We start from the raw sequence: 27,401 nt of genomic DNA, 5'->3' as shown, positions 1-27,401 counted from the left end.
TGAGAGCGGGGGGGTAGAGGGGGGAAAAGGGTGAGAGCGGGGGGGCAGAGGGGGGAAAAGGGTGAGAGCGGGGTGGTAGAGGGGGGAAAAGGGTGAGAGCGGGGGGGTAGAGGGGGGAAACGGGTGAGAGCGGGTGGGGGTAGAGGGGGAAAAGGGTGAGAGCGGGGGGGGTAGAGGGGGGAAAAGGGTGAGAGCGGGGGGGGTAGAGGGGGGAAAAGGGTGAGACGGGGGGGTAGAGGGGGGAAAAGGGTGAGACGGGGGGTAGAGGGGGGAAAAGGGTGAGAGCGGGGGGGTAGAGGGGGAAAGGGGTGAGAGCGGGGGGGGGTAGAGGGGGGAAAAGGGTGAGAGCGGGGGGGTAGATGGGGGAAAAGGGTGAGAGCGGGGGGGGCAGAGGGGGGAAAAGGGTGAGAGCGGGGGGGTAGAGGGGGGAAAAGGGTGAGAGCGGGGGGGTAGAGGGGGGAAAAGGGTGAGAGCGGGGGGGTAGAGGGGGAAAAGGGTGAGAGCGGGGGGGTAGAGGGGGAAAAGGGTGAGAGCGGGGGGGTAGAGGGGGAAAAGGGTGAGAGCGGGGGGGTAGAGGGGGGAAAAGGGTGAGAGCGGGGGGGCAGAGGGGGAAAAGGGTGAGAGCGGGGGGGTAGAGGGGGAAAAGGGTGAGAGCGGGGGGGTAGAGGGGGAAAAGGGTGAGAGCGGGGGGGGTAGAGGGGGAAAAGGGTGAGAGCGGGGGGGTAGAGGGGGGGAAAGGGTGAGAGCGGGGGGGGTAGAGGGGGAAAAGGGTGAGAGCGGGGGGGGTAGAGGGGGAAAAGGGTGAGAGCGGGGGGGTAGAGGGGGGGAAAAGGGTGAGAGCGGGGGGGTATAGGGGGGAAAAGGGTGAGAGCGGGGGGGGTAGAGGGGGGAAAAGGGTGAGAGCAGGGGCGTAGAGGGGGGAAAAGGGTGAGAGCGGGGGGGTAGAGGGGGAAAAGGGTGAGAGCGGGGGGGGTAGAGGGGGAAAAGGCTGAGAGCGGGGGGGTAGAGGGGGAAAAGGGTGAGTGCGGGGGAGGGTAGAGGGGGAAAGGGGTGAGAGCGGGGGGGTAGAGGGGGGAAAGGGTGAGAGCGGGGGGGGGTAGAGGGGGAAAAGGGTGAGAGCGGGGGGGTAGAGGGGGAAAAGGGTGAGTGCGGGGGGGGGTAGAGGGGGAAAGGGGTGAGAGCGGGGGGGTAGAGGGGGAAAGGGGTGAGAGCGGGGGGGGTAGAGGGGGAAAGGGGTGAGAGCGGGGGGGTAGAGGGGGAAAGGGGTGAGAGCGGGGGGGGTAGAGGGGGAAAGGGGTGAGAGCGGGGGGGTAGAGGGGGAAAGAGGTGACAGCGGGGGGCAGGGGGGGTAGAGGGGGAAAGGGGTGAGAGCGGGGGGGGTAGAGGGGGAAAGGGGTGAGAGCGGGGGGGTAGAGGGGGAAAGGGGGAAAGGGGTGAGAGCGGGGGGGTAGAGGGGGAAAGGGTTGAGAGCGGGGGGGTAGAGGGGGAAAGGGGTGAGAGCGGGGGGGTAGAGGGGGAAAGGGGTGAGAGCGGGGGGGTAGAGGGGGAAAGGGGTGAGAGGGGGGGGTAGAGGGGGAAAGGGGTGAGAGCGGGGGGGAAGGGGGAAAGGGGTGAGAGCGTGGGGGGGTAGAAGGGGAAAGGGGTGAGAGCGGGGGGGTAGAGGGGGAAAAGGGTGAGACCGGGGGGGGGTAGAGGGGGAAAAGGGTGAGAGCGGGGGGGTAGAGGGGGGAAAAGGGTGAGAGCGGGGGGGTAGAGGGGGGAAAAGGGTGAGAGCGGGGGGGTAGAGGGGGGGGAAAGGGTGAGAGCGGGGGGGTAGAGGGGGAAAAGGGTGAGAGCGGGGGGGGTCGAGGGGGAAAAGGGTGAGAGCGGGGAGGGTAGAGGGTGGAAAAGGGTGAGAGCGGGGGGTAGAGGGGGGAAAAGGGTGAGAGCGGGGGGGGTTGAGGCGGGAAAAGGGTGAGAGCAGGGGGGTAGAGGGGGGAAAAGGGTGAGAGCGGGGGGGTAGAGGGGGAAAAGGGTGAGAGCGGGAGCGTAGAGGGGGAAAAGGGTGAGAGCGGGGGGGTAGAGGGGGAAAAGGGTGAGAGCGGGGGGGGGTAGAGGGAGAAAAGGGTGAGAGTGGGGGGGGTAGAGGGGGGTAGAGGGGGGAAAAGGGTGAGAGCGGGGGGGGTAGTGGGGGGAAAAGGGTGAGAGCGGTGGGGTAGAGGGGGAAAGGGGTGAGGGGGGGTAGAGGGGGAAAGGGGTGAGCGCGGAGGGGGTAGAGGGGGAAAGGGGTGAGAGCGGGGGGGCAGGGGGGGTAGAGGGGGAAAGGGGTGAGAGCGGGGGGGTAGAGGGGGAAAGGGGTGAGAGCGGGGGGGTAGAGGGGGAAAGGGGTGAGAGCGGGGAGGGTAGAGGGGGGAAAAGGGTGAGAGCGGGGGGGAAGGGGGGGAAAAGGGTGAGAGCGGGGGGGTAGACGGGGAAAAGGGTGAGAGCGGGGGGGGGGAGTAGAGGGGGAAAGGGTGAGAGCGGGGGGGGTAGAGGGGGGAAAGGGTGAGAGCGGGGGGGGTAGAGGGGCAAAGGGGTGAGATCGGGGGGGGGAAAGGGTGAGAGCCGGGGGGGTAGAGGGGCAAAGGGGTGAGAGCGGGGGGGGGAAAGGGCTGGGAGCGGGGGGGGTAGAGGGGGAAAGGGGTGAGAGCGGGGGGGGTAGAGGGGGAAAGGGGTGAGAGCGGGGGGGGTAGAGGGGGGAAAAGGGTGAGAGCGGGGGGGTAGAGGGGGGAAAAGGGTGATAGCGGGGGGGTAGAGGGGGAAAGGGGTGAGAGCGGGGGGGGTAGAGGGGGAAAGGGGTGAGAGCGGGGGGGGTAGAGGGGGGAAAAGGGTGAGAGCGGGGGGGTAGAGGGGGGAAAAGGGTGAGAGCGGGGGGGTAGAGGGGGAAAGGGGTGAGAGCGGGGGGGTAGAGGGGGGAAAAGGGTGAGAGCGGGGGAGTAGAGGGGGGAAAAGGGTGCGAGCGGGGGGGTAGAGGGGGGAAAGGGTGAGAGCGGGGGGGTAGAGGGGGGAAAAGGGTGAGAGCGGGGGTGTAGAGGGGGAAAAGGGTGAGAGCGGGGGGGTAGAGGGGGGAAAAGGGTGAGAGCGGGGGGGTAGAGGGGGAAAAGGGTGAGAGCGGGGGGGTAGAGGGGGAAAAGGGTGAGAGCGGGGGGGGTAGAGGGGGAAAAGGGTGAGGGGGGGGTAGAGGGGGGAAAAGGGTGAGAGCGGGGATGTAGAGGGGGGAAAAGGGTGAGAGCGGGGGGGGTAGAGGGGGAAAAGGGTGAGAGCGGGGGGGGTAGAGGGGGAAAAGGGTGAGAGCGGGGGGGTAGAGGGGGAAAAGGGTGAGAGCGGGGGGGGTAGAGGGGGAAAAGGGTGAGAGCGGGGGGGTAGAGGGGGAAAAGGGTGAGAGCGGGGGGGTAGAGGGGGAAAAGGGTGAGAGCGGGGGGGGGTAGAGGGAGAAAAGGGTGAGAGTGGGGGGGTAGAGGGGGGTAGAGGGGGGAAAAGGGTGAGAGCGGGGGGGTAGAGGGGGGAAAAGGGTGAGAGGGGGGAAAGGGTGAGAGCGGGGGGGGTAGAGGGGGAAAAGGGTGAGAGCGGAGGGGGGTAGAGGAGGGAAAGGGTGAGAGCGGGGGGGGTAGAGGGGGAAAGGGGTGAGAGCGGGGGGGTAGAGGGGGAAAGGGGTGAGAGCGGGGGGGGTAGAGGGGGAAAGGGGTGAGAGCGGGGGGGTAGAGGGGGAAAGGGGTGAGAGCGGGGGGGTAGAGGGGGAAAGGGGTGAGAGCGGGGGGGGTAGAGGGGGAAAGGGGGAAAGCGGTGAGAGCGGGGGGGTAGAGGGGGAAAGGGGTGTGAGCGGGGGGGTAGAGGGGGAAAGGGGTGAGAGCGGGGGGGTAGAGGGGGAAAGGGGTGAGAGCGGGGGGTGTAGAGGGGGAAAGGGGGAAAGGGGTGAGAGCGGGGGGGGGTAGAGGGGGAAAGTGGTGAGAGCGGGGGGGGTAGAAGGGGAAAGGGGTGAGAGCGGGGGGGGTAGAGGGGGAAAGGGGTGAGAGCGGGGGGGTGTAGAGGGGGAAAGGGGTGAGAGCGGGGGGGGGAAAGGGGTGAGAGCGGGGGGGGTAGGGGGGAAAGGGGTGAGAGCGGGGGGGGTAGAGGGGGAAAGGGGTGAGAGCGGGGGGGTAGCGGGGGAAAGGGGTGAGAGCGGGGCGGGTAGAGGGGGAAAGGGGTGAGAGTGGGGGGGGTAGAGGGGGAAAGGGGTGAGAGTGGGGGTGTAGAGGGGGAAAGGGGTGAGAGCGGGGGGGTTGAGGGGGAAAGGGGTGAGAGCGGGGGGGGTAGAGGGGGAAAGGGGTGAGAGCGGGGGGGTGGTAGAGGGGGAAAGGGGTGAGAGCGGGGGGGTAGGGGGGAAAGGGGTGAGAGCGGGGGGGGAAAGGGGTGAGAGCGGGTGGGGTAGAGGGGGAAAGGGGTGAGAGCGGGGGGGTGGTAGAGGGGGAAAGGGGTGAGAGCGGGGGTGGTAGAGGGGGAAAAGGTGAGAGCGGGGAAAGGGGTGAGAGCGGGGGGGTAGAGGGGGAAAGGGGTGAGAGCGGGGGGGGTAGAGGGGGAAAGGGGTGAGAGCGGTGGGGGTAGAGGGGGAAAGGGGTGAGAGCGGGGGGTAGAGGGGGGAAAAGGGTGAGAGCGGGGCGGTAGAGGGGGAAAAGGGTGAGAGCGGGGGGGGTAGAGGGGGAAAAGGGTGAGAGCGGGGGGGTAGAGGGGGAAAGTAGTGAGAGTGGGGGGGTAGAGGGGGAAAGTACTGAGAGCGGGGGGGTAGAGGGGGAAAAGGGTGAGAGCGGGGGGGTAGAGGGGGAAAGTAGTGAGAGCGGGGGGGTAGAGGGGGGAAAAGGGTGACAGCGGGGGGGGTAGAAGGGGAAAAGGGTGAGAGCGGGGGGGGGGTAGAGGGGGAAAAGGGTGACAGCGGGGGGGGTAGAGGGGGAAAAAGGTGAGAGTGGGGGGGTAGAGGGGGAAAAGGGTGAGAGCGGGGGGGGGTAGAGGGGGAAATCAGTGAGAGCGGGGGGGTAGAGGGGGGAAAAGGGTGAGAGCGGGGGGGGTAGAGGGGGAAAAGGGTGAGAGCGGGGGTGGGTAGAGGGGGAAAAGGGTGAGAGCGGTGGGGGGTAGAGGGGGAAAAGGGTGAGAGCGGGGGGGGTAGAGGGGGAAAGTAGTGAGAGCGGGGGGGTAGAGGGGGGAAAAGGGTGAGAGCGGGGGGGGTAGAGGGGGAAAAGGGTGAGAGCGGGGTGGGTAGAGGGGGAAAAGGGTGAGTGCGGGGGGGTAGAGGGTGAAAAGGGTGAGTGCGGGGGGGTAGAGGGGGAAAAGGGTGAGTGCGGGGGGGGTAGAGGGGGAAAGGGGTGAGAGCGGGGGGGGGGGTAGAGGGGGAAAGGGGTGAGAGCGGGGGGGGGGTAGAGGGGGAAAGGGGTGAGAGCGGGGGGGGTAGAGGGGGAAAGGGGTGAGAGCGGGGGGGGTAGAGGGGGAAAGGGGTGAGAGCGGGGGGGGTAGAGGGGGAAAAGGGTGAGAGCGGGGGGGTAGAGGGGGAAAAGGGTGAGAGCGGGGGGGTAGAGGGGGAAAGGGGTGAGAGCGGGGGGGTAGAGGGGGAAAAGGGTGAGTGCGGGGGGGGGTAGAGGGGGAAAAGGGTGAGTGTGGGGGGGGGTAGAGGGGGAAAAGGGTGAGAGCGGGGGGGGGAAAGGGATGAGAGCGGGGGGGGTAGGGGGGAAAGGGGTGAGAGCGGGGGGGGTAGAGGGGGAAAGGGGTGAGAGCGGGGGGGTAGAAGGGGAAAGGGGTGAGAGCGGGGGGGGTAGAGGGGGAAAGGGGTGAGAGCGGGGGGGGTGTAGAGGGGGAAAGGGGTGAGAGCAGGGGGGGGAAAGGGGTGAGAGCGGGGGGGGTAGGGGGGAAAGGGGTGAGAGCGGGGGGGGTAGAGGGGGAAAGGGGTGAGAGCGGGGGGGGTAGAGGGGGAAAGGGGTGAGAGCGGGGGGGGTAGAGGGGGAAAGGGGTGAGAGCGGGGGGGTAGAGGGGGAAAGGGGCGAGAGCGGGGGGGTGTAGAGGGGTAAAGGGGTGAGAGCGGGGGGGGGAAAGGGGTGAGAGCGGGGGGGGGTAGGGGGGAAAGGGGTGAGAGCGGGGGGGGTAGAGGGGGAAAGGGGTGAGAGCGGGGGGGGGTAGAGGGGGAAAGGGGTGAGAGCGGGGGGGTGTAGAGGGGGAAAGGGGTGAGAGCGGGGGGGGGGAAGGGGTGAGAGCGGTGGGGGTATGGGGGAAAGGGGTGAGAGCGGGGGGGGTAGAGGGGGAAAGGGGTGAGAGCGGGGGGGTAGAAGGGGAAAGGGGTGAGAGCGGGGGGGGGGTAGAGGGGGAAAGGGGTGAGAGCGGGGGGGTGTAGAGGGGGAAAGGGGTGAGAGCGGGGGGGGGAAAGGGGTGAGAGCGGGGGGGTTAGGGGGAAAGGGGTGAGAGCGGGGGGGGTGAGAGCGGGGGGGTAGAGGGGGAAAGGGGTGAGAGCGGGGGGGTAGAGGGGGAAAGGGGTGAGAGCGGGGGGGGTAGAGGGGGAAAGGGGTGAGAGTGGGGGGGTTGATGGGGAAAGGGGTGAGAGCGGGGGGGTTGAGGGGGAAAGGGGTGAGAGCGGGGGGGGTAGAGGGGGAAAGGGGTGAGAGCGGGCGGGGTAGAGGGGGAAAGGGGTGAGAGCGGGGGGGGGTAGAGGGGGAAAGGGGTGAGAGCGAGTGGGGTAGAGGGGGAAAGGGGTGAGAGCGGGGGGGTGGTAGAGGGGGAAAGGGGTGAGAGCGGGGGTGGTAGAGGGGGAAAAGGTGAGAGCGGGGAAAGGGGTGAGAGCGGGGGGGTAGAGGGGGAAAGGGGTGAGAGCGGGGGGGGTAGAGGGGGAAAGGGGTGAGAGCGGGGGGGGGTAGAGGGGGAAAGGGGTGAGAGCGGGGGGGTAGAGGGGGAAAGGGGTGAGAGCGGGGGGGTAGAGGGGGAAAGGGGTGAGAGCGGGGGGGTAGAGGGGGAAAGGGGTGAGAGCGGGGGGGTAAAGGGGTGAGAGCTGGTTGGGGTAAAGGGGGAAAGGGGTGAGAGCTGGGGGGGTAAAGGGGGAAAGGGGTGAGAGCTGGGGAGGGTAAGGGGGAAAGGGGTGAGAGTAGAGGGGGAAAGGGGTGAGAGCGGGGGGGTAGAGGGGGAAAAGGGTGAGAGCTGGGGGGGTAAAGGTGGAAAGGGGTGAGAGCTGGGGGGGTAAAGGGGGAAAGGGGTGAGAGCGGGGGGGGTTGAGGGGGAAAGCGGTGAGAGCGGGGGGGGTAAAGGGGTAAAGGGGTGAGAGCTGGGGGGTAAAGGGGGAAAGGGGTGAGAGAGCGGGGGGTAGAGGGGTAAAGGGGTGAGAGCGGGGGGGTAGAGGTAGAAAGGGGTGAGAGCGGGGGGGGTAGAGGGGGAAAGGGGTGAGAGCGGGGGGGGGTAGAGGGGGAAAGGGGTGAGAGCGGGGGGGTAAAGGGGTGAGAGCAGGGGGGGTAGAGGGGGAAAGGGGTGAGAGCGGGGGGTGTAGAGGGGGAAAGGGGTGAGAGCGGGGGGTAGAGGGGGAAAGGGGTGAGAGCGGGTGGTTAGAGGGGGAAAGGGGTGAGAGCGGGGGGGTAGAGAGGGAAAGGGGTGAGAGGGGGAAAGGGGTGAGAGCGGGGGGGGAAAGGGGTGAGAGGGGGAAAGGGGTGAGAGCGGGGGAGGGAAAGGGGTGAGAGCGGGGGGGGGAAGGGTGAGAGGGGGAAAGGGGTGAGAGCGGGGGTGAGAGGGGGAAAGGGGTGAGAGCGGGGGGGGTAGAGGGGGAAAGGGGTGAGAGCGGGGGGGGTAGAGGGGGAAAGGGGTGAGAGCGGGGGGGGTAAAGGGGTGAGAGCAGGGGGATAGAGGGGGAAAGGGGTGAGAGCGGGGGGTGTAGAGGGGGAAAGGGGTGAGAGCGGGAGGTAGAGGGGGAAAGGGGTGAGAGCGGGGGGGGGTAAAGGGGTGAGAGCAGGGGGGGTAGAGGGGGAAAGGGGTGAGAGAGCGGGGGGTAGAGGGGTAAAGGGGTGAGAGCGGGGGGGTAGAGGGGGAAAGGGGTGAGAGCGGGGGGGGGTAGAGGGGGAAAGGGGTGAGAGCGGGGGGGGGGTAGAGGGGGAAAGGGGTGAGAGCGGGGGGGTAAAGGGGTGAGAGCAGGGGGGGTAGAGGGGGAAAGGGGTGAGAGCGGGGGGTGTAGAGGGGGAAAGGGGTGAGAGCGGGGGGTAGAGGGGGAAAGGGGTGAGAGCGGGTGGTTAGAGGGGAAAGGGGTGAGCGGGGGAAAGGGGTGAGAGCGGGGGGGTAGAGAGGGAAAGGGGTGAGAGCGGGAGGGTAGAGGGGGAAAGGGGTGAGAGCGGGGGGGTAGCGGGGGAAAGGGGTGAGAGGGGGAAAGGGGTGAGAGCGGGGGGGGAAAGGGGTGAGAGGGGGAAAGGGGTGAGAGCGGGGGAGGGAAAGGGGTGAGAGCGGGGGGGGGAAGGGTGAGAGGGGGAAAGGGGTGAGAGCGGGGGTGAGAGGGGGAAAGGGGTGAGAGGGGGAAAGGGGTGAGAGCGGGGGGGTAGAGGGGGAAAGGGGTGAGAGCGGAAGGGTAGCGGGGGAAAGGGGTGAGAGCGGGGGGGAAAGGGGTGAGAGCGGGGTGGGTAGAGGGGGAAAGGGGTGAGAGCGGGGGGTTGGAGGAGGAAAGGGGTGAAAGCGGGGGGGTAGAGGGTGAGAGCGGGGGGGGAAAGGGGTGAGAGGGGGGGGCAAAGGGGTGGGTAGAGGGGGAAAGGGGTGGGTAGAGGGGGAAAGGGTGAGAGCTGGGGGGAAAGGGGTGAGAGCGGGGGGGGGAAGGGGTGAGAGCGGTGGGGGGTAGAGGGGGAAAGGGGTGAGAGCGGGGGGGTGGAGGGGGAAAGGGGTGAGAGCGGGGGGGTAGAGGGGGAAAGGGGTGAGAGCGGGGGGGGAAAGGGGTGAGAGCGGGGGGGGAAAAGAGGTGAGAGCGGGGGGGTAAAGGGTGAGAGGGGGGGGGTGGTAGAGAGGGAAAGGGGTGAGAGGGGGAAAGGGGTGAGAGCAGGGGGGGGTAGAAGGGGAAAGGGGTGAGAGCGTGGGGTGGAAAGGGGTGAGAGCGGGGGGGTGGTAGAGGGTGAAAGGGGTGAGAGCGGGGGGGTGAAAGGGGTGAGAGGGGGAAGGGGGGGTGGTAGAGGGGGAAAGGGGTGAGAGTGGGGGGGTGTGGGGGGGAAAGGGGTGAGAGCGGTGAGAGCGAGGGGGGTAGAGGGGGAAAGGGGTGAGAGCGGGGGGGGGTAGAGGGGGAAAGGGGTGAGAGCGGGGGGGTGAGAGGGGGAAAGGGGTGAGAGCGGGAGGGAAAGGGGTGAGAGCGGGGGGGGTAGAGGGGGAAAGGGGTGAGAGCGGGGGGGTAAGGGGTGAGAGCGGGGGGGAAAGGGGTGAGAGGGGGAAAGGGGTGAGAGCGGGGGTGGGAAAGGGGTGAGAGCGGGGGGGAAAGGGGTGAGAGGGGGAAAGGGGTGAGAGCGGGGGGGGAAAGGGGTGAGAGCGGGGGGGGAAAAGAGGTGAGAGCGGGGGGGTAAAGTGTGAGAGGGGGAAAGGGGTGAGAGCGGGGGGTGGTAGAGAGGGAAAGGGGTGAGAGGGGGAAAGGGGTGAGAGCAGGGGGGGGTAGAAGGGGAAAGGGGTGAGAGCGTGGGGGGGAAAGGGGTGAGAGCGGGGGGGTGGTAGAGGGTGAGAGCGGGGGGGTGAAAGGGGTGAGAGGGGGAAGGGGGGGTGGTAGAGGGGGAAAGGGGTGAGAGTGGGGGGGTGTGGGGGGGAAAGGGGTGAGAACGGTGAGAGCGAGGGGGGTAGAGGGGGAAAGGGGTGAGAGCGGGGGGGGGTAGAGGGGGAAAGGGGTGAGAGCGGGGGGGTGAGAGGGGGAAAGGGGTGAGAGCGGGAGGGAAAGGGGTGAGAGCGGGGGGGGTAGAGGGGGAAAGGGGTGAGAGCGGGGGGGAAAGGGGTGAGAGGGGGAAAGGGGTGAGAGCGGGGGTGGGAAAGGGGTGAGAGCGGGGGGGAAAGGGGTGAGAGGGGGAAAGGGGTGAGAGCGGGGGGGGAAAGGGGTGAGAGCGGGGGGGGGAAAGGGTGAGAGGGTGAAAGGGGTGAGAGCGCGAAAGGGGTGAGAGCGGAGGGGAAAAGGGGTGAGAGCGGGGGGGAAAGGGGTGAGAGGGGGAAAGGGGTGAGAGCGGGGGGTGGTCGAGGGGGAAAGTGGTGAGAGCGGGGGGGGGTAGAGGGGGAAAGGGGTGAGAGCGGGGGGGGGAAAGGGGTGAGAGCGGGGGGGTGGTAGAGGGGGAAAGGGGTGAGAGCGGTGGGGGGAAAGGGGTGAAAGGGGTGAGAGCAGGGGGGGAAAGGGGTGAGAGCGGGGGGTGGTAGAGGGGGAAAGGGGTGAGAGCGGGGGGGGGGTGTAGAGGGGGAAAGGGGTGAGAGCGGGAAAGGGTTGAGAGCGGGGGGGAAAGGGGTGAGAGGGGGAAAGGGGTGAGAGCGGGGGGGTTGGAGGGGGAAAGGGGTGAGAGGGTGACAGGGGTGAGAGCGGGGGGGTGGAGGGGGAAAGGGGTGAAAGCGGGGGCGGGTAGGGGGGGAAAGGCGTGAGAGCGGGGGCAGAGGGGGAAAGGGATGAGAGTGGGGGGAGAGAGGGAAAGGGGTGAGAGCGGGGGGAGAGAGGGAAAGGGGTGAGAGCGGGGGGGAGAGAGGTGAGAGCAGAGGGGGAAAGGGGTGAGAGCGGGGAGGAAGAGAGGTGAGAGCAGGGGGGGAAGGGGTGAGAGCTGGGTGGGAAAGGGGTGAGAGCGGGCGGGAAGAGAGGTGAGAGCAGAGGGGGGAAAGGGGTGGTAGCGGGGGGGGAGAGGGGAGAGGGGTGAGAGCGGGGGAGGGGAGAGGGGAGAGGGGTGGGAGCGGGGGGGAAAGGGGTGAGAGCGGGGTGGGGAGAGGGGTGAGAGCGGTGGGGGGGAGAGGGGAAAGGGGTGAGAGTGGGGGGAGAGAGGGAAAGGGGTGAGAGCGGGGGGGAGAGAGGTGAGAGCAGAGGGGAAAGGGGTGAGAGGGGGAAAGGGATAAGAGTGGGGGGAGAGAGGGAAAGGGGTGAGAGCGGGGGGGAGAGAGGTGAGAGCGGGGGGGAGACGGGGAAAGAGATGAGAGTGGGGGGGGAGAGAGGGAAAGGGGTGAGAGTGCGGGGAGAGGGGAAAGTGGAAAATGGTGAGGGCAGGGGGGGAGAGAGGGAAAGGGGTGGGGAGGGGTGAGAGCTGGGGGAAAGCTGTCCTGGTGCGATTTGAATTCATGTCTGCAGATCATTCGTTCAGGCCTCTGCATTGCTGTCCAGTAACAGAACCACCCTGCTACTGTATCCCTACAGCCTCTAAGTCAATGTGGTGCCCCAATTTGAACATAATTCTCCAGCTGAAATCTAACCAATGATTTATAAAGGTTTAGCATAATTTCCATGTTTTTTGGACTCTCTTCCTCTCTTTCTAAAGTTAAGGATCCCATATGCCTTTTTAACAGCCTTCTCAACTTGTCCTGCCATTTTCATAAGATTGTGAACGTACACCCCCAGGTCTCTCTGTTCGTGCACCCCCTTAAAAATTGTACCATTTATTTTGTGTTACCTCTCCTCATTCTACCTACCAGAATGTATCACTTAACATGTCACTGTTTATCTGTAGTATTAATCAATAATTTGAGCAGTCTTTGTATCATCCCATTAATGGGAAGATGATGAGGGGGTGCGGGAGAAGTGAGAAATAGTGGATACATGATATAATAGGTTATCGTGTCCTGTCTAACCCATCCTCAAATATCATTTTAGGCTTATGGAATAGTGTGGAAAGCAATTGATCGACAGACCGGAGAGGTGGTGGCTGTGAAGAAAATATTCGATGCATTCAGAAATCAAACGGATGCACAGGTATCCATGGGGTAGTGTGTTGTCGGGGTGGTGGTTACAGAGCGTGGTGATATCCCAGTGTTGTCTGCTCTCCATTCCCCTGCCCTGGTATCCATTGGTATTTATCCACTACCCGGGAGCTCACTGATATATTTCTGTTATTTTTCAGAGGACGTTTCGTGAAATTTTGTTCCTTCAGGTGAGTTTTGTGTAAAACTCCTTTTATATATTGCTTTTCATATTGCTTGAGAAGATGGACGGCAATGGGGGGAGGGGCGGCGATGGGCGGCTGGGGGGAGGGGTGATGATGTCCCCCAGTAAATGTTAGGACCAAAACAGCCCAGCACTTTAACAGCCCCCCTTCGCTGAACCCCAACCCCACCTACCCGCCCTCTCGCTCAACAACTTGCCTTTTTCCCTGTAACCTTCTCTGGAACCACATGGCATTACCCATTTATATAGTCTGCTCCAACTCCCATCCTTTGTATTTTATTCTCCCTCTCGATTTCCCCTGTGGCAGTTTCCCATTTTACATCCGACTTCCTCATACTTTCTCCTATTCCCTGGGAACAGAACTTCTCCTCAAGGACCCCAGGAATGTGTCCCCTTAAGCAGAGCGTTCCAGCCACTAGCCTATGCCTATATAACCCTCGCTGAGTTGCTGTTCAGATTGCTAGCAGTATTTGCAGTCTCTCTGTAACTGTCCTGCACTAAACTCTCTTTTTACCTCCTAGGAATTTGGACATCACCCCAATATAATTAAACTGCTCAACGTGATCCGAGCAGCAAACGACAGAGACATCTACCTGGTCTTCGAGTACATGGGTAAGGTACAGTACCACAGGCTGTCTCAAGTCAGACTGGGAAAGGGTGAGAGCGGGGCCGGATCAGAGACGGGGAAAGGGTGAGAGCGGGGCCGGATCAGAGACGGGGAAAGAGTGGGAGCTGGGCCGGATCAGAGACTGGGAATGGGTGGGAGCGGGGCCGGATCAGAGACTGGGAAAGGGTGAGAGCTGGGCCGGATCAGAGACAGGGAAAGGGTGGGAGCGGAGCCGGATCAGAGACGGGGAAAGGGTGAGAGCGGGGCCGGATCAGAGACAGGGAAAGGGTGAGAGCGGGGCCGGATCAGAGACAGGGAAAGGGTGAGCTGGGCCGGATCAGAGACAGGGAAAGGGTGAGAGCTGGGCCGGATCAGAGACTGGGAAAGGGTGAGAGCGGGGCTGGATCAGAGACAGGGAAAGGGTGGGAGCTGGGCCGGATCAGAGACTGGGAAAGGGTGAGAGCGGGGCCGGATCAGAGACTGGGAAAGGATGGGAGCTGGGCCGGATCAGAGACTGGGAAAGGGTGAGAGCGGGGCCGGATCAGAGACTGGGAAAGGGTGGGAGCTGGGCCGGATCAGAGACGGGGCAAGGGTGAGAGCGGGGCCGTATCAGAGACGTGGAAAGGGTGAGAGCGGGGCCGTATCAGAGACGTGGAAAGGGTGAGAGCGGGGCCGGATCAGAGACTGGGAAAGGGTGGGAGCTGGGCCGGATCAGAGACTGGGAAAGGGTGGGAGCTGGGCCGGATCAGAGACGGGGCAAGGGTGAGAGCGGGGCCGTATCAGAGACGTGGAAAGGGTGAGAGCGGGGCCGGATCAGAGACTGGGAAAGGGTGGGAGCTGGGCCGGATCAGAGACTGGGAAAGGGTGAGAGCGGGGCCGATCAGAGACTGGGAAAGGGTGAGAGCGGGGCCGGATCAGAGACTGGGAAAGGGTGAGAGCGGGGCTGGATCAGAGACGGGGAAAGGGTGAGAGCGGGGCTGGATCAGAGACTGGGAAAGGGTGTGAGCGGGGCCGGATCAGAGGCAGGGAAAGGGTGGGAGCGGGGCTGGATCAGAAACAGGGAAAGGGTGGGAGCTGGGCTGGATCAGAGACAGGGAAAGGGTGGGAGCTGGGCCGGATCAGAGACAGGGAAAGGGTGGGAGCTGGACCGGATCAGAGGCAGAGAAAGGGTGAGAGCGGGGCCGGATCAGAGACTGGGAAAGGGTGGGAGCGGGGCCGGATCAGAAACAGGGAAAGGGTGGGAGCTGGGCTGGATCAGAGACAGGGAAAGGGTGGGAGCTGGGCCGTATCAGAGACGTGGAAAGGGTGAGAGCGGGGCTGGATCAGAGACGTGGAAAGGGTGAGAGCGGGGCTGGATCAGAGACGTGGAAAGGGTGAGAGCGGGCTGGATCAGAGACGTGGAAAGGGTGAGAGCGGGGCTGGATCAGAGACTGGGAAAGGGTGAGAGCGGGGCTGGATCAGAGACGGGGAAAGGGTGGGAGCGGGGCCGGATCAGAGACAGGGAAAGGGTGAGAGCGGGGCCGGATCAGAGACTGGGAAAGGGTGAGAGCGGGGCTGGATCAGAGACTGGGAAAGGGTGAGAGCGGGGCCGGATCAGAGACTGGGAAAGGGTGAGAGCGAGGCTGGATCAGAGACTGGGAAAGAGTGAGAGCGGGGCAGGATCAGAGACTGGGAAAGGGTGAGAGCGGGGCTGGATCAGAGACTAGGAAAGGTTGAGAGCGGGGCCAGATCTGAGACTGGGAAAGGGTGAGAGCGGGGCCGGATCAGAGACTGGGAAAGGGTGAGAGCGGGGCCAGATCTGAGACCGGGAAAGGGTGAGAGCGGGGCCGGATCAGAGACTGGGAAAGGGTGAGAGCGGGGCCGGATCTGAGACTGGGAAAGGGTGAGAGCGGGGCCGGATCAGAGACTGGGAAAGGGTGAGAGCGGGGCCGGATCAGAGACTGGGAAAGGGTGAGAGCGGGGCCGGATCTGAGACTGGGAAAGGGTGAGAGCGGGGCTGGATCAGAGACTGGGAAAGGGTGAGAGCGGGGCCAGATCTGAGACTGGGAAAGGGTGAGAGCGGGCGGATCAGAGACTGGGAAAGGGTGAGAGCGGGGCCAGATCTGAGACTGGGAAAGGGTGAGAGCGGGGCGGATCAGAGACTGGGAAAGGGTGAGAGCGGGGCCGGATCTGAGACTGGGAAAGGGTGAGAGCGGGGCCGGATCTGAGACTGGGAAAGGGTGAGAGCGGGGCCGGATCTGAGACTGGGAAAGGGTGAGAGCGGGGGCCGGATCAGAGACTGGGAAAGGGTGAGAGCGGGGCCGGATCAGAGACTGGGAAAGGGTGAGAGCGGGGCCGGATCTGAGACTGGGAAAGGGTGAGAGCGGGGCTGGATCAGAGACTGGGAAAGGGTGAGAGCGGGGCTGGATCAGAGACGGGGAAAGGGTGAGAGCGGGGCTGGATCAGAGACTGGGAAAGGGTGAGAGCAGGGATGTAGGTGAGTTGGAGGGGAGCAGGGAGAGCTCTGGTGAGGAGCGGAGGCGGGATAAGTTGGGAGGGATGGTGGAGCTCGGAGGGGAGTGGGCTGGAACGGGGGGGTGGGGCTGAGTGGGGACGGGAGCGGCAGGGGGCGGTGTGGGGTGAATTTGTATGGGATGGGGTGAAGGGTTGGGCTGTAGTATCTGAGAGCTGATGACCCACTCTCTGTGCTGTGTATTGCAGAGACTGATTTACACGCGGTCATAAAGAAGGAAACCTGTTGAAGGATATTCACATCCGCTACATCCTCTATCAACTATTGAAAGCCACCAAGTTTATCCACTCAGGAAATGTCATTCATCGGGATCAGAAGGTAGGATTGTGGAACTCTCAGCTCTTCACACACATGGAACTGGCTCCCTCCCCTCATCTGCCAGTGTGCAGGCTGAGGAGCAGGCCTCTGCTGAACCTCCGTCCCCGTTACACAAATCTACAGGGATTTCCATCAAGTTTACACGACAGAAACAGGCCATTTAGTCCAGCTGCTCCACATGAGCCTCCGCCCATCCTACTTCATCTCACCTTACAACATATCTGTGGTGAATAAGGGTCAGCTACAAGCCCACATAGCCATGTGGGAATATGGAGTGGCTTAATGATGAGGACAGGGCAGTTCATATTCAAGGATACAAAGTGCTCAGAAAAGATAGGGAAGGAAAAAAGGGATGTGGGGTGGCAGTACTGATTAGGGAAGATATTGCTGTGTTGGAAAGAGCGAATGTCCTTGAGGGGGCAGGGACAGAATTAATTTGCTTAGAGTTGCGAAGCAAAAAGGGTATGATCACACTACTGGGGGTATTCTATAAGCCTCCAAAAGTGTGAGAGAGAGAGATAGAGGAGCAAATCTACAGGGAAAGCATGTGCAAGAACTATAGAGTGATGGACTTTAATTAGCCAAATTTAATTACCCAAATTTGGGTAGAAATTAAAAACAAAAAAGGGGGCAATCACTTGGCTGGGAGTGTTCTACAACCCTCCAAACAGTCAGGGAGAGATAGAGGAGCAGATATGGAGGCAAATCTCAGAGAGTGTAAAAATAATAGGGGAATAATAGTAGGAGATTTCAACTTCCCCAATATCTACTGGGATAATCTTAGTGCAAAAGGCTTAAAGGGGGTGGAATTCTTAAAATGCATACAGGAGAGATTTTTGAGCCAGTACGTAGAAAGTCCTACAAGAGAAGGGGCAGTACTGGACCTAATTCTAGGGAATGAAGCTGGACAAGTGGTAGAAGTGTCAGTGGGGAAGCATTTCGGGGATAGTGACTATGACTCTGTAAGATGTAAGGTAGTTATGGAAAAGGACAAAGATGGACCAGAAATAAAGGTACTGAATTGGGGGAAGGCCGATTTCAATATGATAAAACAGGATCTGGCCAAAGTGGACTGGGAGCAGCTACTTGTAGGAAAGTTGACATCAGACCAGTGGGAGTCATTCAAAGAGGAACTAGTTAGGGTTCAGAGCCAACATGTTCCTGTTAAGGTGAAGGGTAGGACCAACAAGTCCAGGGAACCCTGGATATCAAGGGATATAGAGGATTGGATCAGGAAAAAATAGGAGGCTTATGGCAGATCCCAAGCGCTGAAAACAGCGGAGGCACTAGAGGAGTATAGAAAGTGTACTTAAAGTAATTAGGAGAGCGAAGAGGGGGCATGAAAAAACACTGGTGGGCAAGATAAAGGAAAATCCTAAGGCGTTTTATAAGTATATTAAGGGTAAGAGGATAACCAGGGAAAGAGTAGGGCCCATTAGGGACCAACGTGGCAATCTTTGTGTGGAGCCGGAGGACATAGGTGAGGTTTTAAATGATTTATTTTCATCTGTGTTCACTATGGAGAAGGATGAGGGAGGTGTAGACATCAGGGAGGGGGATTGTGATATGCTTGAACAAATTAGCATTGAAAAGGAGGAGGTATTAGCTGTTTTCTTCTTTGGCCTCCTTGTCTCGAGAGACAATGGGTAAGTGCCTAGAGGTGGTTTGTGGAGCAGCGCCTGGAGTGGCTATAAAGGCCAATTCTAGAGTGACAGACTCTTCCACAGGCGCTGCAGATAAAATTGGTTGTCGGGGCTGTTACACTGTTAACACTCTCCTTGTGCTTCTGTCTTTTTTCCTGCCAACTGCTTAGTCTCTTCGACACCCCATCTTTACGGCTGTCTGCCAGCTCTGGCGATCACTGGCAACTGACTCCCACGACTTGTGATCAATGTCACAGGACTTCATGTCGAGTTTGCAGACGTCTTTAAAGCGGAGACATGGACGGCCGGTGGGTCTGATACCAGTGACGAACTCACTGTACAATGTGTCCTCGGGGACCCTGCCATCTTCCATGCGGCTCACATGGCCAAGCCATTTCAAGCGCCACTGGCTCAGTAGGGTGTATATGCTGGGGATGTTGGCCGCCTGGAGAATTTCTGTGTTTGAGATACTGTCCTGCCACCTGATGCCAAGGATTCTCCGGAGGCAGCAAAGATGGAATGAATTGAGACGTCACTCTTGGCTGACATACATTGTCCAGGCCTCGCTGCCGTAGAGCAAGGTACTGAGGACACAGGATTGATACACTCGGACTTTTATGTTCCGTGTCAGTGCGCCATTTTCCCACACTCTCTTGGCCAGTCTGGACACAGCAGTGGAAGCCTTTCCCATGCGCTTGTTGATTTCTGCATCGAGAGACAGTTTACTGGTGATAGTTGAGCCTCGGTAGATGAACTCTTGAACCACTTCCAGAGCGTGGTCGCCGATATTGATGGATGGAGCATTTCTGACGTCCTGTCCCATGGGCGGCATAGTGGCGCAGTGATTAGCACCGCAGCCTCACAGCTCCAGGGACCCGGGTTCGATTCCGGGTACTGCCTGTGTGGAGTTTGCAAGTTCTCCCTGTGTCTGCGTGGGTTTTCTCCGGGTGCTCCGATTTCCTCCCACAAGCCAAAAGACTTGCAGGTTGATAGGTAAATTGGCCATTATAAATTGTCACTAGTATAGGTAGGTGGTAGGGAAATATAGGGACAGGTGGGGATGTTTGGTAGGAATATGGGATTAGTGTAGGATTAGTATAAATGGGTGGTTGATGTTCGGCACAGACTCGGTGGGCCGAAGGGCCTGTTTCAGTGCTGTATCTCTAATCTAATCATAATCATGTTCATTTTCCTGAGGCTGATGGTCAGGCCAAATTCATTGCAGGCAGCTGCAATCCTGTCGATGAGTCTCTGCAGACGCACTTCTGTGTGGGATGTTAATGCAGCATCGTCAGCAAAGAGGAGTTCCCTGATGAGGACCTTCCGTACTTTGGTCTTCGTTCTAAGACGGGCAAGGTTGAACAACCTGCCATCTGATCTTGTGTGGAGGAAAATTCCTTCTTCTGAAGACTTGAACGCATGTGAGAGCAGCAGGAAGAAGAAGATCCCAAACAGTGTAGGTGTGAGAACACAGCCCTGTTTCACGCCACTCAGGATAGGAAAGGGGTCTGATGAGGCGCCGCTATGCTGAATTGTGCCTTTCATATTGTCATGGAATGAGGTGATGATACTCAGTAGCTTTGGTGGACATCCGATCTTTTCTAGTAGTCTGAAGAGACCACGTCTGCTGACGAGGTCAAAGGCTTTGGTGAGATCAATGAAAGCAACGTAGAGGGGCATCTGTTGTTTGCGGCATTATTCCTGTAGCTGGCAAAGGGAGAACAGCATGTCAATGGTGGATCTCTCTGCTCGAAAGCCACACTGTGCCTCAGGGTAGACACGCTCAGCCAGCTTCTGCAGTCTGTTTAAAATGACTCAAGCAAAGACTTTCCCCACGATGCTGAGCAGGGAGATTCCACGGTAGTTGTTGCGGTCACCTTGTTCTTACAGAGGATGATGATATTGGCATTGCGCATGTCCTGGGGTACTGCTCCCTCATCCGAGCACAGGCAAAGCAGTTCATGGAGTGCTGAGCGTATGGCAGGCTTGGCACTCTTGATTATTTCAGGGGTAATGCCGTCCTTCCCAGGGGCTTTTCCGCTGGCTACAGAATCAATGGCATCACTGAGTTCTGATTTTGTTGTCTGTTCGTCCAGCTCATCCATGACTGGCAAAGACTGGACTACATTGAGGGCGGTATCAGTGACAGCATTTTCCCTGGAGTACAGTTCTAGGTAGTGTTCCACCCGGCGGTCCATTTGCTTGCGTTGGTCAGTGATTGTTTCCTCTGATTTAGACTTGAGGGGGGCGATCTTCTTGATGGTTGGCCCAAAAGCTCTCCTAATGCCATCATACATTCCTCTGATGTTTCCGGTGTCAGAGGCCAGCTGAATATGACTGCATAGGTGTTGCCAGTAGTCATTTGCACAGCACCTGGCTGTTCTTTGTGCAGCGCTTCTGACTACTTTAAGTGCTACGGAAAGGGAGTTATCTGTTTTAGCGGGCTTAAAAGTGGATAAATCCTCAGGCCCAGATGAGATGTATCCCAGGCTGTTATGTGAGGCAAGGGAGGAGATAGCAGGGGCTCTGACACAAATTTTCAAATCCTCTCTGGCCACAGGAGAGGTACCAGAGGATTGAAAGACAGCGAATGTGGTATCATTATTCAAGAAGGGTAGCAGGGAATAAACCAGGTAATTACAGGCCGGTGAGTCTAACACCAGTGGTTGGGAAAATATTGGAAAAAATTCTGAGGGACAGGATTAATCTCCGCCTGGAGAGGCAGGGATTAATCAGGGATAGTCAGCATGGCTTTGTCAGGGGGAGATCGTGTCTAACTAACTTGATTGAATTTTTCAAGGAGGTGACTAGATGTGTCGATGAGGGTAAAGCAGTTGATGTAGTCTACATGGATTTCAGTAAAGCTTTTGATAAGGTCCCGCTTGGGAGATTGGTTAAGAAGGTAAGAGCCCATGGGATCCAGGGCAATTTGGCAAATTGGATCCAAAATTGGCTTAGTGGCAGGAGGCAGAGGGTGATGGTCAAGGGTTGTTTTTGTGAGTGGAAGCCTGTGACCAGTGGTGTACCACAGGGATTGGTGCTGGGACCCTTGCTGTTTGTAGTGTACATTAAGGATTTAGACGTGAATGTAGGAGGTATGATCAGTAAGTTCGCAGATGACGCGAAAATTGGTGGTGTCGTAAATAGTGAGGAGGAAAGCCTCAGATTACAGGGAGATATAGATGGGCTGGTAAGATGGGCGGAGCTGTGGCAAATGAAATTTAATCCTGAAAAGTGTGAGGTAATGCATTTCGGGAGGACTAACAGGCCAAGGGAATATACAGTGGATGATTGGACCCTAGGAAGTACAGAAGGTCAGAGGGACCTTGGTGTACTTGTCCATAGATCACTGAAGGCAGCAGCACAGGTAGATAAGGTGGTTAGGAAGGCATATGGGATACTTGCCTTTATTAGCCAAGGCATAGAATATAAGAGCAGGGAGGTTATGGTGGAACTGTATAAAACGCTAGTTAGGCCACAGCTGGAGTACTGTGTACAGTTTTGGTCACCACACTATAGGAAGGATGTGATTGCACTGGAGAGGGTGCAGAGGAGATTCACCAGGATGTTACCTGGGCTGGAGCATTTCAGCTATGAAGAGAGACTGAAAAGGCTAGGGTTGTTTTCCTTGGAGCAGAGAAGGCTGAGGGGGGACATGATTGAGGTATACAAAATTATGAGGGCATTGATAGATTAGATAGGAAGAAACTTTTTCCCTTAGAGGAGGGGTCAAGAACCAGGGGGCATAGATTTAGGATAAGGGGCAGGAGGTTTACAGGGGATTTGAGGAAAAAAAATTTCACCCAGAGGGTGGTTGGAATCTGGAACACACTGCCTGAATGGGTGGTAGAGGCAGGAACCCTCACAACATTTAAGAAGTATTTAGATGAGCACTTGAAACGCCATAGCATACAAGGTTACGCGCCAAGTGCAGGTATACGGGATGAGAATAGTTGGGTGCCGGATGGCCGGCACAGACATGATGGGCCGAAGGGCCTGTTTCTGTGCTGTATAACTCTGACTCTAAATATTGTTTGGGATAGAAAGAATCATAGAAAGTTTAAGACACAGAAAGAGACTACTTGGCCCATCGTATCTGTGCTGGCCGAGAAACGATCCACGTATTCTCATCCCACCTTCCAGCATTTTGTCCGTAGCCCTGCAGATTAAGACACTTGAGGTGCATATCCAGACTCCTTTTGAATGAGTTGAGGGTTTCTGCCTTAACTACCCTTTCAGGCAGTGAGTTCCAGACCCCCACCACCCTCTGGGTGAAAATGTTTTTTCTCATCTCCCCTCTAATTTCTCTACCAATCACTTTGAATCTATGCCCCCTCGTCACTGACCTCTCTGCTAAGGTGAATAGACCCTTCACCTCCACTCTATCCAGGCCCCTCAAGATTTTGTACATTTCAATCAGATCTCCCCTCAGCCTGCTCTGTTCCAAGGAGAACAACCCCAGCGTATCCAATCTTTCCTCATAGCTGTATTTTTCCAGTCCTGGCAACATCCTCGTAAATCTTCTATGTACCCTCTCTGTAATTGTAGAGGTTACAGGATGGGAGAGTAACTAGTCTGAACTAGAATCTGGGCCCAAACTTGTCAAAAGCATGAGGTGTTAGCCAAAGTTCTAATTTTTGCATTCCGTACACCATCAACATTCTATGTTAGCAATCTGTTGAGATTGTAATTATGCTGAAGTTTTTACTTTTCAATTTTGCAATTACATCCTTTCTGTAATGAGGTGACCAGAACTGCACACAGTACTCAAGTTGTGGCCTAACCAATGAGTTATACAGTTCCAGCATAACCCCCCTGCTCTTATATTCTATACCTCGGCTAATAAAGGAAAGGATTCCATATGCCTTCTTAACCACCTTATTGACCTGTCCTGCTACCTTCAGGGATCTGTGGACATTCACTCCAAGGTTCCTCACTTCCTCTACACTTCTCAGTATTTTCCCATTTATCGTGTATTCCTTTGCCTTGTTTGACCTCCCCAAATGCATCACCTCTAACTTCTCCAAGTCGAATTCCATTTGCCACTTTTCTACCCATCTGACCAGACCATCAGTATCATCCTGGAGCCTACAGCTATCCTCCTCCCTATCGAGTTTGTGTCGTCTGCAAACTTCTTGATCATGCCCCCTACATTTACATCCACATTGTTAATACATATCACAAAAAGCAGGGGACCCAGTACTGAGCCCTGCAGAACGCCACTGGAAACAGCACTCCAGTCGCTAAAACACCCATCAACAATTACCCTTTGTTTCCTGCCACTGAGCCAGTTTTGTATCCACCTTGCTGCATTTCCCTGAATCCCGTGAACAAACAAAGAACAGTACAGCACAGGAACAGGCTATTCGGCCCTCCAAGCCTGCGCCGATCTTGATGCCTGCCGAAACTAAAACCTTCTGCACTTCCGGGGACCGTATCCCTCTGTTCCCATCCTATTCATGTATTTGTCAAGATGCCTCTTAAACGTCGCTATCGTATCTGTTTCCACCACCTCCCCCGGCAGCAAGTTCCAGGCACTCACCACCCTCTGTGTAGAAAACTTGCCTCGCACATCCCCTCTAAACTTTGCCCCTCGCACCTTAAACCTATGTACCCTGGGAAAAAGCTTCTGACTATCCACTCTGTCCATGCCACTCATAACTTTGTAAACCTCTATCATGTCGCCCCGCCACCTCCGTCGTTCCAGTGAAAACAATCCGAGTTTTTCCAACCTCTCCTCATAGCTAATACCCTCCAGACCAGGCAACATCCTGGTAAACCTCCTCTGTACCCTCTCCAAAGCCTCCACGTCCTTCTGGTAGTGTGGCGACCAGAATTGCACGCAATATTCTAAGTGTGGCCTAACTAAGGTTCTGTATGCAACATGACTTGCCAATTTTTATACTCTATGCCCCGACCGATGAAGGCAAGCATGCCGTATGCCTTCTTGACTACCTTATCCACCTGCGTTGCCACTTTCAGTGACCTGTGGACCTGTACGCCCAGATCTCTCTGCCTGTCAATACTCCTAAGGGTTCTGCCATTTACTGTATACCTCCCACCTGCATTAGACCTTCAAAAATGCATTACCTCACATTTAGTTTTTTTTAGTTTTTAGTTTTAGAGATACAGCACTGAAACAGGCCCTTCGGCCCACCGTGTCTGTGCCGAACATCAACCACCCATTTATACTAATCCTACACTAATCCCATATTCCTACCAAACATCCCCACCTGTCCCTATATTTCCCTACCACCTACCTATACTAGTGACAATTTATAATGGCCAATTTACCTATCAACCTGCAAGTCTTTTGGCTTGTGGGAGGAAACCGGAGCACCCGGAGAAAACCCACGCAGACACAGGGAGAATTTGCAAACTCCACACAGGCAGTACCCGGAATCGAACCCGGGTCCCTGGAGCTGTGAGGCTGCGGTGCTAACCACTGCACCACTGTGCTGTGTCCAGATTAAACTCCATCTGCCATTTCTCTGCCCAAGTCTGCAACCGATCTATATCCTGCTGTATCCTCTGACAATCCTCATCACTATCCGCAACTCCAGCAACCTTTGTGTCATCCGCAAACTTACCAATCAGACCAGTTACATTTTCCCCCAAATCATTTATATATACTACAAACAGCAAAGGTCCCAGCACTGACCCCTGCGGAACACCACTAGTCACATCCCTCCATTCAGAAAAACACCCATTCACTGATACCCTCTGTCTTCTATGACCGAGCCAGTTCTGTATCCATCTTGCCAGCTCACCTCTGATCCCGTGTGACTTCACCTTTTGTACCAGTCTGCCATGCGGGACCTTGTCAAAGGCTTTACTAAAGTCCATATAGACAACATCCACTGCCCTTCCTTCATCAATCATCTTCGTCACTTCCTCAAAAAACTCAATCAAATTAGTAAGACACGACCTCCCCTTCACAAAACCATGCTGTCTCTCGCTAATAAGTTCGTTTGTTTCCAAATGGGAGTAAATCCTGTCCCGAATAATCCTCTCTAATAATTTCCCTACCACTGACCGAAGGCTCACCGGCCTATAATTTCCTGGATTATCCTTGCCACCCTTCTTAAACAAAGGAACAACATTGGCTATTCTCCAGTCCTCTGGGACCTCACCTGTAGCCAATGAGGATGCAAAGATTTCTGTCAAGGCCCCAGCAATTTCTTCCCTTGCCTCCCTCAGTATTCTAGGTTAGATCCCATCAGGCCCTGGGGACTTAACTACCTTAATGCTTTGCAAGACACCCAACACCTCCTCCTTTTTGATAATGAGATGACTGAGACTATCTACACTCCCTTCCCTAGGCTCATCATCCACCAAGGCCTTCTCTTTGGTGAATACTGATGCAAAGTACTCATTTAGCACCTCGCCCATTTCCTCTGGCTCCACACATAGATTCCCATCTCAGTCCTTGAGTGGGCCAACCCTTTCCCTGGTTACCCTCTTGCTCTTTATATACGTATAAAAAGCCTTGGGATTTTCCTTAATCCTGTTTGCCAATGACTTCTCATGACCCCTTTTAGCCCTCCTAACTCTTTGCTTAAGTTCCTTCCTACTGTCTTTATATTCCTCCAGTGCTTCATCTGTTCCCAGCCTTCCAGCCCTTACGAATGCTTCCTTTTTCTTTTTGACGAGGCTCACAATATCCCGTGTTATCCTAGCTTCCCGAAACTTGCCAAACTTGTCTTTCTTCCTGGTCCTGGATTCTAATCAGCTGACATTTGAAAGACTCCCACATGTCAGATGTTGATTTACCCTCAAATAGCCGCCCCCAATCTAAATTCTTCAGTTCCTGCCTTCTTCTTTCTTTCTTTTGGGCCTCCTTATCTCGAGAGACAATGGATACGCGCCTGGAGGTGGTCAGTGGTTTGTGAAGCAGCGCCTGGAGTGGCTATTAGGCCAATTCTGGAGTGACAGGCTCTTCCACAGGTGCTGCAGAGAAATTTGTTTGTTGGGGCTGTTGCACAGTTGGCTCTCCCCTTGCGCCTCTGTCTTTTTTCCTGCCAACTACTAAGTCTCTTCGACTCGCCACAATTTAGCCCTGTCTTTATGGCTGCCCGCCAGCTCTGGCGAATGCTGGCAACTGACTCCCACGACTTGTGATCAATGTCACACGATTTCATGTCGCGTTTGCAGACGTCTTTATAACGGAGACATGGACGGCCGGTGGGTCTGATACCAGTGGCGAGCTCGCTGTACAATGTGTCTTTGGGGATCCTGCCATCTTCCATGCGGCTCACATGGCCAAGCCATCTCAAGCGCCGCTGACTCAGTAGTGTGTATAAGCTGGGGGTGTTGGCCGCTTCAAGGACTTCTGTGTTGGAGATATAGTCCTGCCACCTGATGCCAAGTATTCTCCGAAGGCAGCGAAGATGGAATGAATTGAGACGTCGCTCTTGGCTGGCATACGTTGTCCAGGCCTCGCTGCCGTAGAGCAAGGTACTGAGGACACAGGCCTGATACACTCGGACTTTTGTGTTCCGTGTCAGTGCGCCATTTTCCCACACTCTCTTGGCCAGTCTGGACATAGCAGTGGAAGCCTTACCCATGCGCTTGTTGATTTCTGCATCTAGAGACAGTTTACTGGTGATAGTTGAGCCTAGGTAGGTGAACTCTTGAACCACTTCCAGAGCGTGGTCGCCAATATTGATGGATGGAGCATTTCTGACATCCTGCCCCATGATGTTCGTTTTCTTGAGGCTGATGGTTAGGCCAAATTCATTGCAGGCAGACGCAAACCTGTCGATGAGACTCTGCAGGCATTCTTCAGTGTGAGATGTTAAAGCAGCATCGTCAGCAAAGAGGAGTTCTCTGATGAGGACTTTCCGTACTTTGGACTTCGCTCTTAGACGGGCAAGGTTGAACAACCTGCCCCCTGATCTTGTGTGGAGGAAAATTCCTTCTTCAGAGGATTTGAACGCATGTGAAAGCAGCAGGGAGAAGAAAATCCCAAAAAGTGTGGGTGCGAGAACACAGCCCTGTTTCACACCACTCAGGATAGGAAAGGGCTCTGATGAGGAGCCACCATGTTGAATTGTGCCTTTCATATTGTCATGGAATGAGGTGATGATACTTAGTAGCTTTGGTGGACATCCGATCTTTTCTAGTAGTCTGAAGAGACCACGTCTGCTGACGAGGTCAAAGGCTTTGGTGAGATCAATGAAAGCAATGTAGAGGGGCATCTGTTGTTCACGGCATTTCTCCTGTATCTGACGAAGGGAGAACAGCATGTCAATAGTCGATCTCTCTGCACGAAAGCCACACTGTGCCTCAGGGTAGACGCGCTCGGCCAGCTTCTGGAGCCTGTTCAGAGCGACTCGAGCAAAGACTTTCCCCACTATGCTGAGCAGGGAGATTCCACGGTAGTTGTTGCAGTCACCGCGGTCACCTTTGTTTTTATAGAGGGTGATGATGTTGGCATCGCGCATGTCCTGGGGTACTGCTCCCTCGTCCCAGCACAGGCATAGCAGTTCATGTAGTGCTGAGAGTATAGCAGGCTTGGCACTCTTGATTACTTCAGGGGTAATGCTGTCCTTCCCAGGGGCTTTTCCACTGGGTAGAGAATCAATGGCATCACTGAGTTCCGATTTGGTTGGCTGTATGTCCAGCTCATCCATGACTGGTAGAGGCTGGGCTGCATTGAGGGCAGTCTCAGTGACAGCATTCTCCCTGGAGTACAGTTCTAGGTAGTGCTCAACCCAGCGGTCCATCTGTTTGCGTTGGTCAGTGATTATGTCCCCTGATTTAGATTTGAGGGGGGTGATCTTCTTGATGGTTGGCCCAAGAGCTCTCTTCATGCCATCATACATTCCTCTGATGTTTCCGGTGTCTGAGGCCAGCTGAATATGACTGCATAGGTGTTGCCAGTAGTCGTTTGCGCAACGCCTAGCTGTTCTTTGTGCAGTACTTCTGGCTGCTTTAAGTGCTGCGGATGTTAAATCGCTGGGGGCTTTCTTGTAGTTCAAAAGTGCAAGTTCCTGCCTAATATTGTTATAATTAGCCTTCCCCCAATTTAGCACCTTCACCCGAGGACTACTCTTATCCTTATCCACAAGTACCTTAAAACTTATGGAATTATGGTCACTGCTCCCGAAATGCTCCCCCACTGAAACTTCGACCATCTGGCCGGGCTCATTCCCCAATACCAGGTCCAGAATGGCTCCATCCCTAGTTGGACTATCTACATACTGTTTCAAGAAGCCCTCCTGGATGCTCCTTACAAATGTTGCC

At 57.5% G+C, this 27,401-nt stretch overlaps 1 protein-coding gene across 1 annotated transcript in view; it reads left to right on the top strand.

Annotated features, from left to right (window-relative positions):
• Positions 1-11,782: 11,782 nt before the first annotated feature.
• The window catches only part of mapk15 (mitogen-activated protein kinase 15), a gene marked incomplete at its 5' end in the record, with an annotated part of 263,793 nt that continues 248,174 nt past the window's right edge, over positions 11,783-27,401 (top strand). Inside the window, 5 exon segments of the mRNA XM_068025957.1 lie at positions 11,783-11,881; positions 12,030-12,059; positions 12,595-12,685; positions 15,381-15,404; positions 15,407-15,510. Of these exon segments, the coding sequence (XP_067882058.1) occupies positions 11,783-11,881; positions 12,030-12,059; positions 12,595-12,685; positions 15,381-15,404; positions 15,407-15,510 (348 nt within the window).

Source organism: Heterodontus francisci, unplaced genomic scaffold (genome assembly GCF_036365525.1).
Source record: "Heterodontus francisci isolate sHetFra1 unplaced genomic scaffold, sHetFra1.hap1 HAP1_SCAFFOLD_596, whole genome shotgun sequence".
Lineage (NCBI taxonomy): Eukaryota > Metazoa > Chordata > Chondrichthyes > Heterodontiformes > Heterodontidae > Heterodontus > Heterodontus francisci.
The sequence above is the reverse complement of the archived record's forward strand: the minus strand, read 5'-3'. Positions and strand labels throughout refer to the sequence as shown.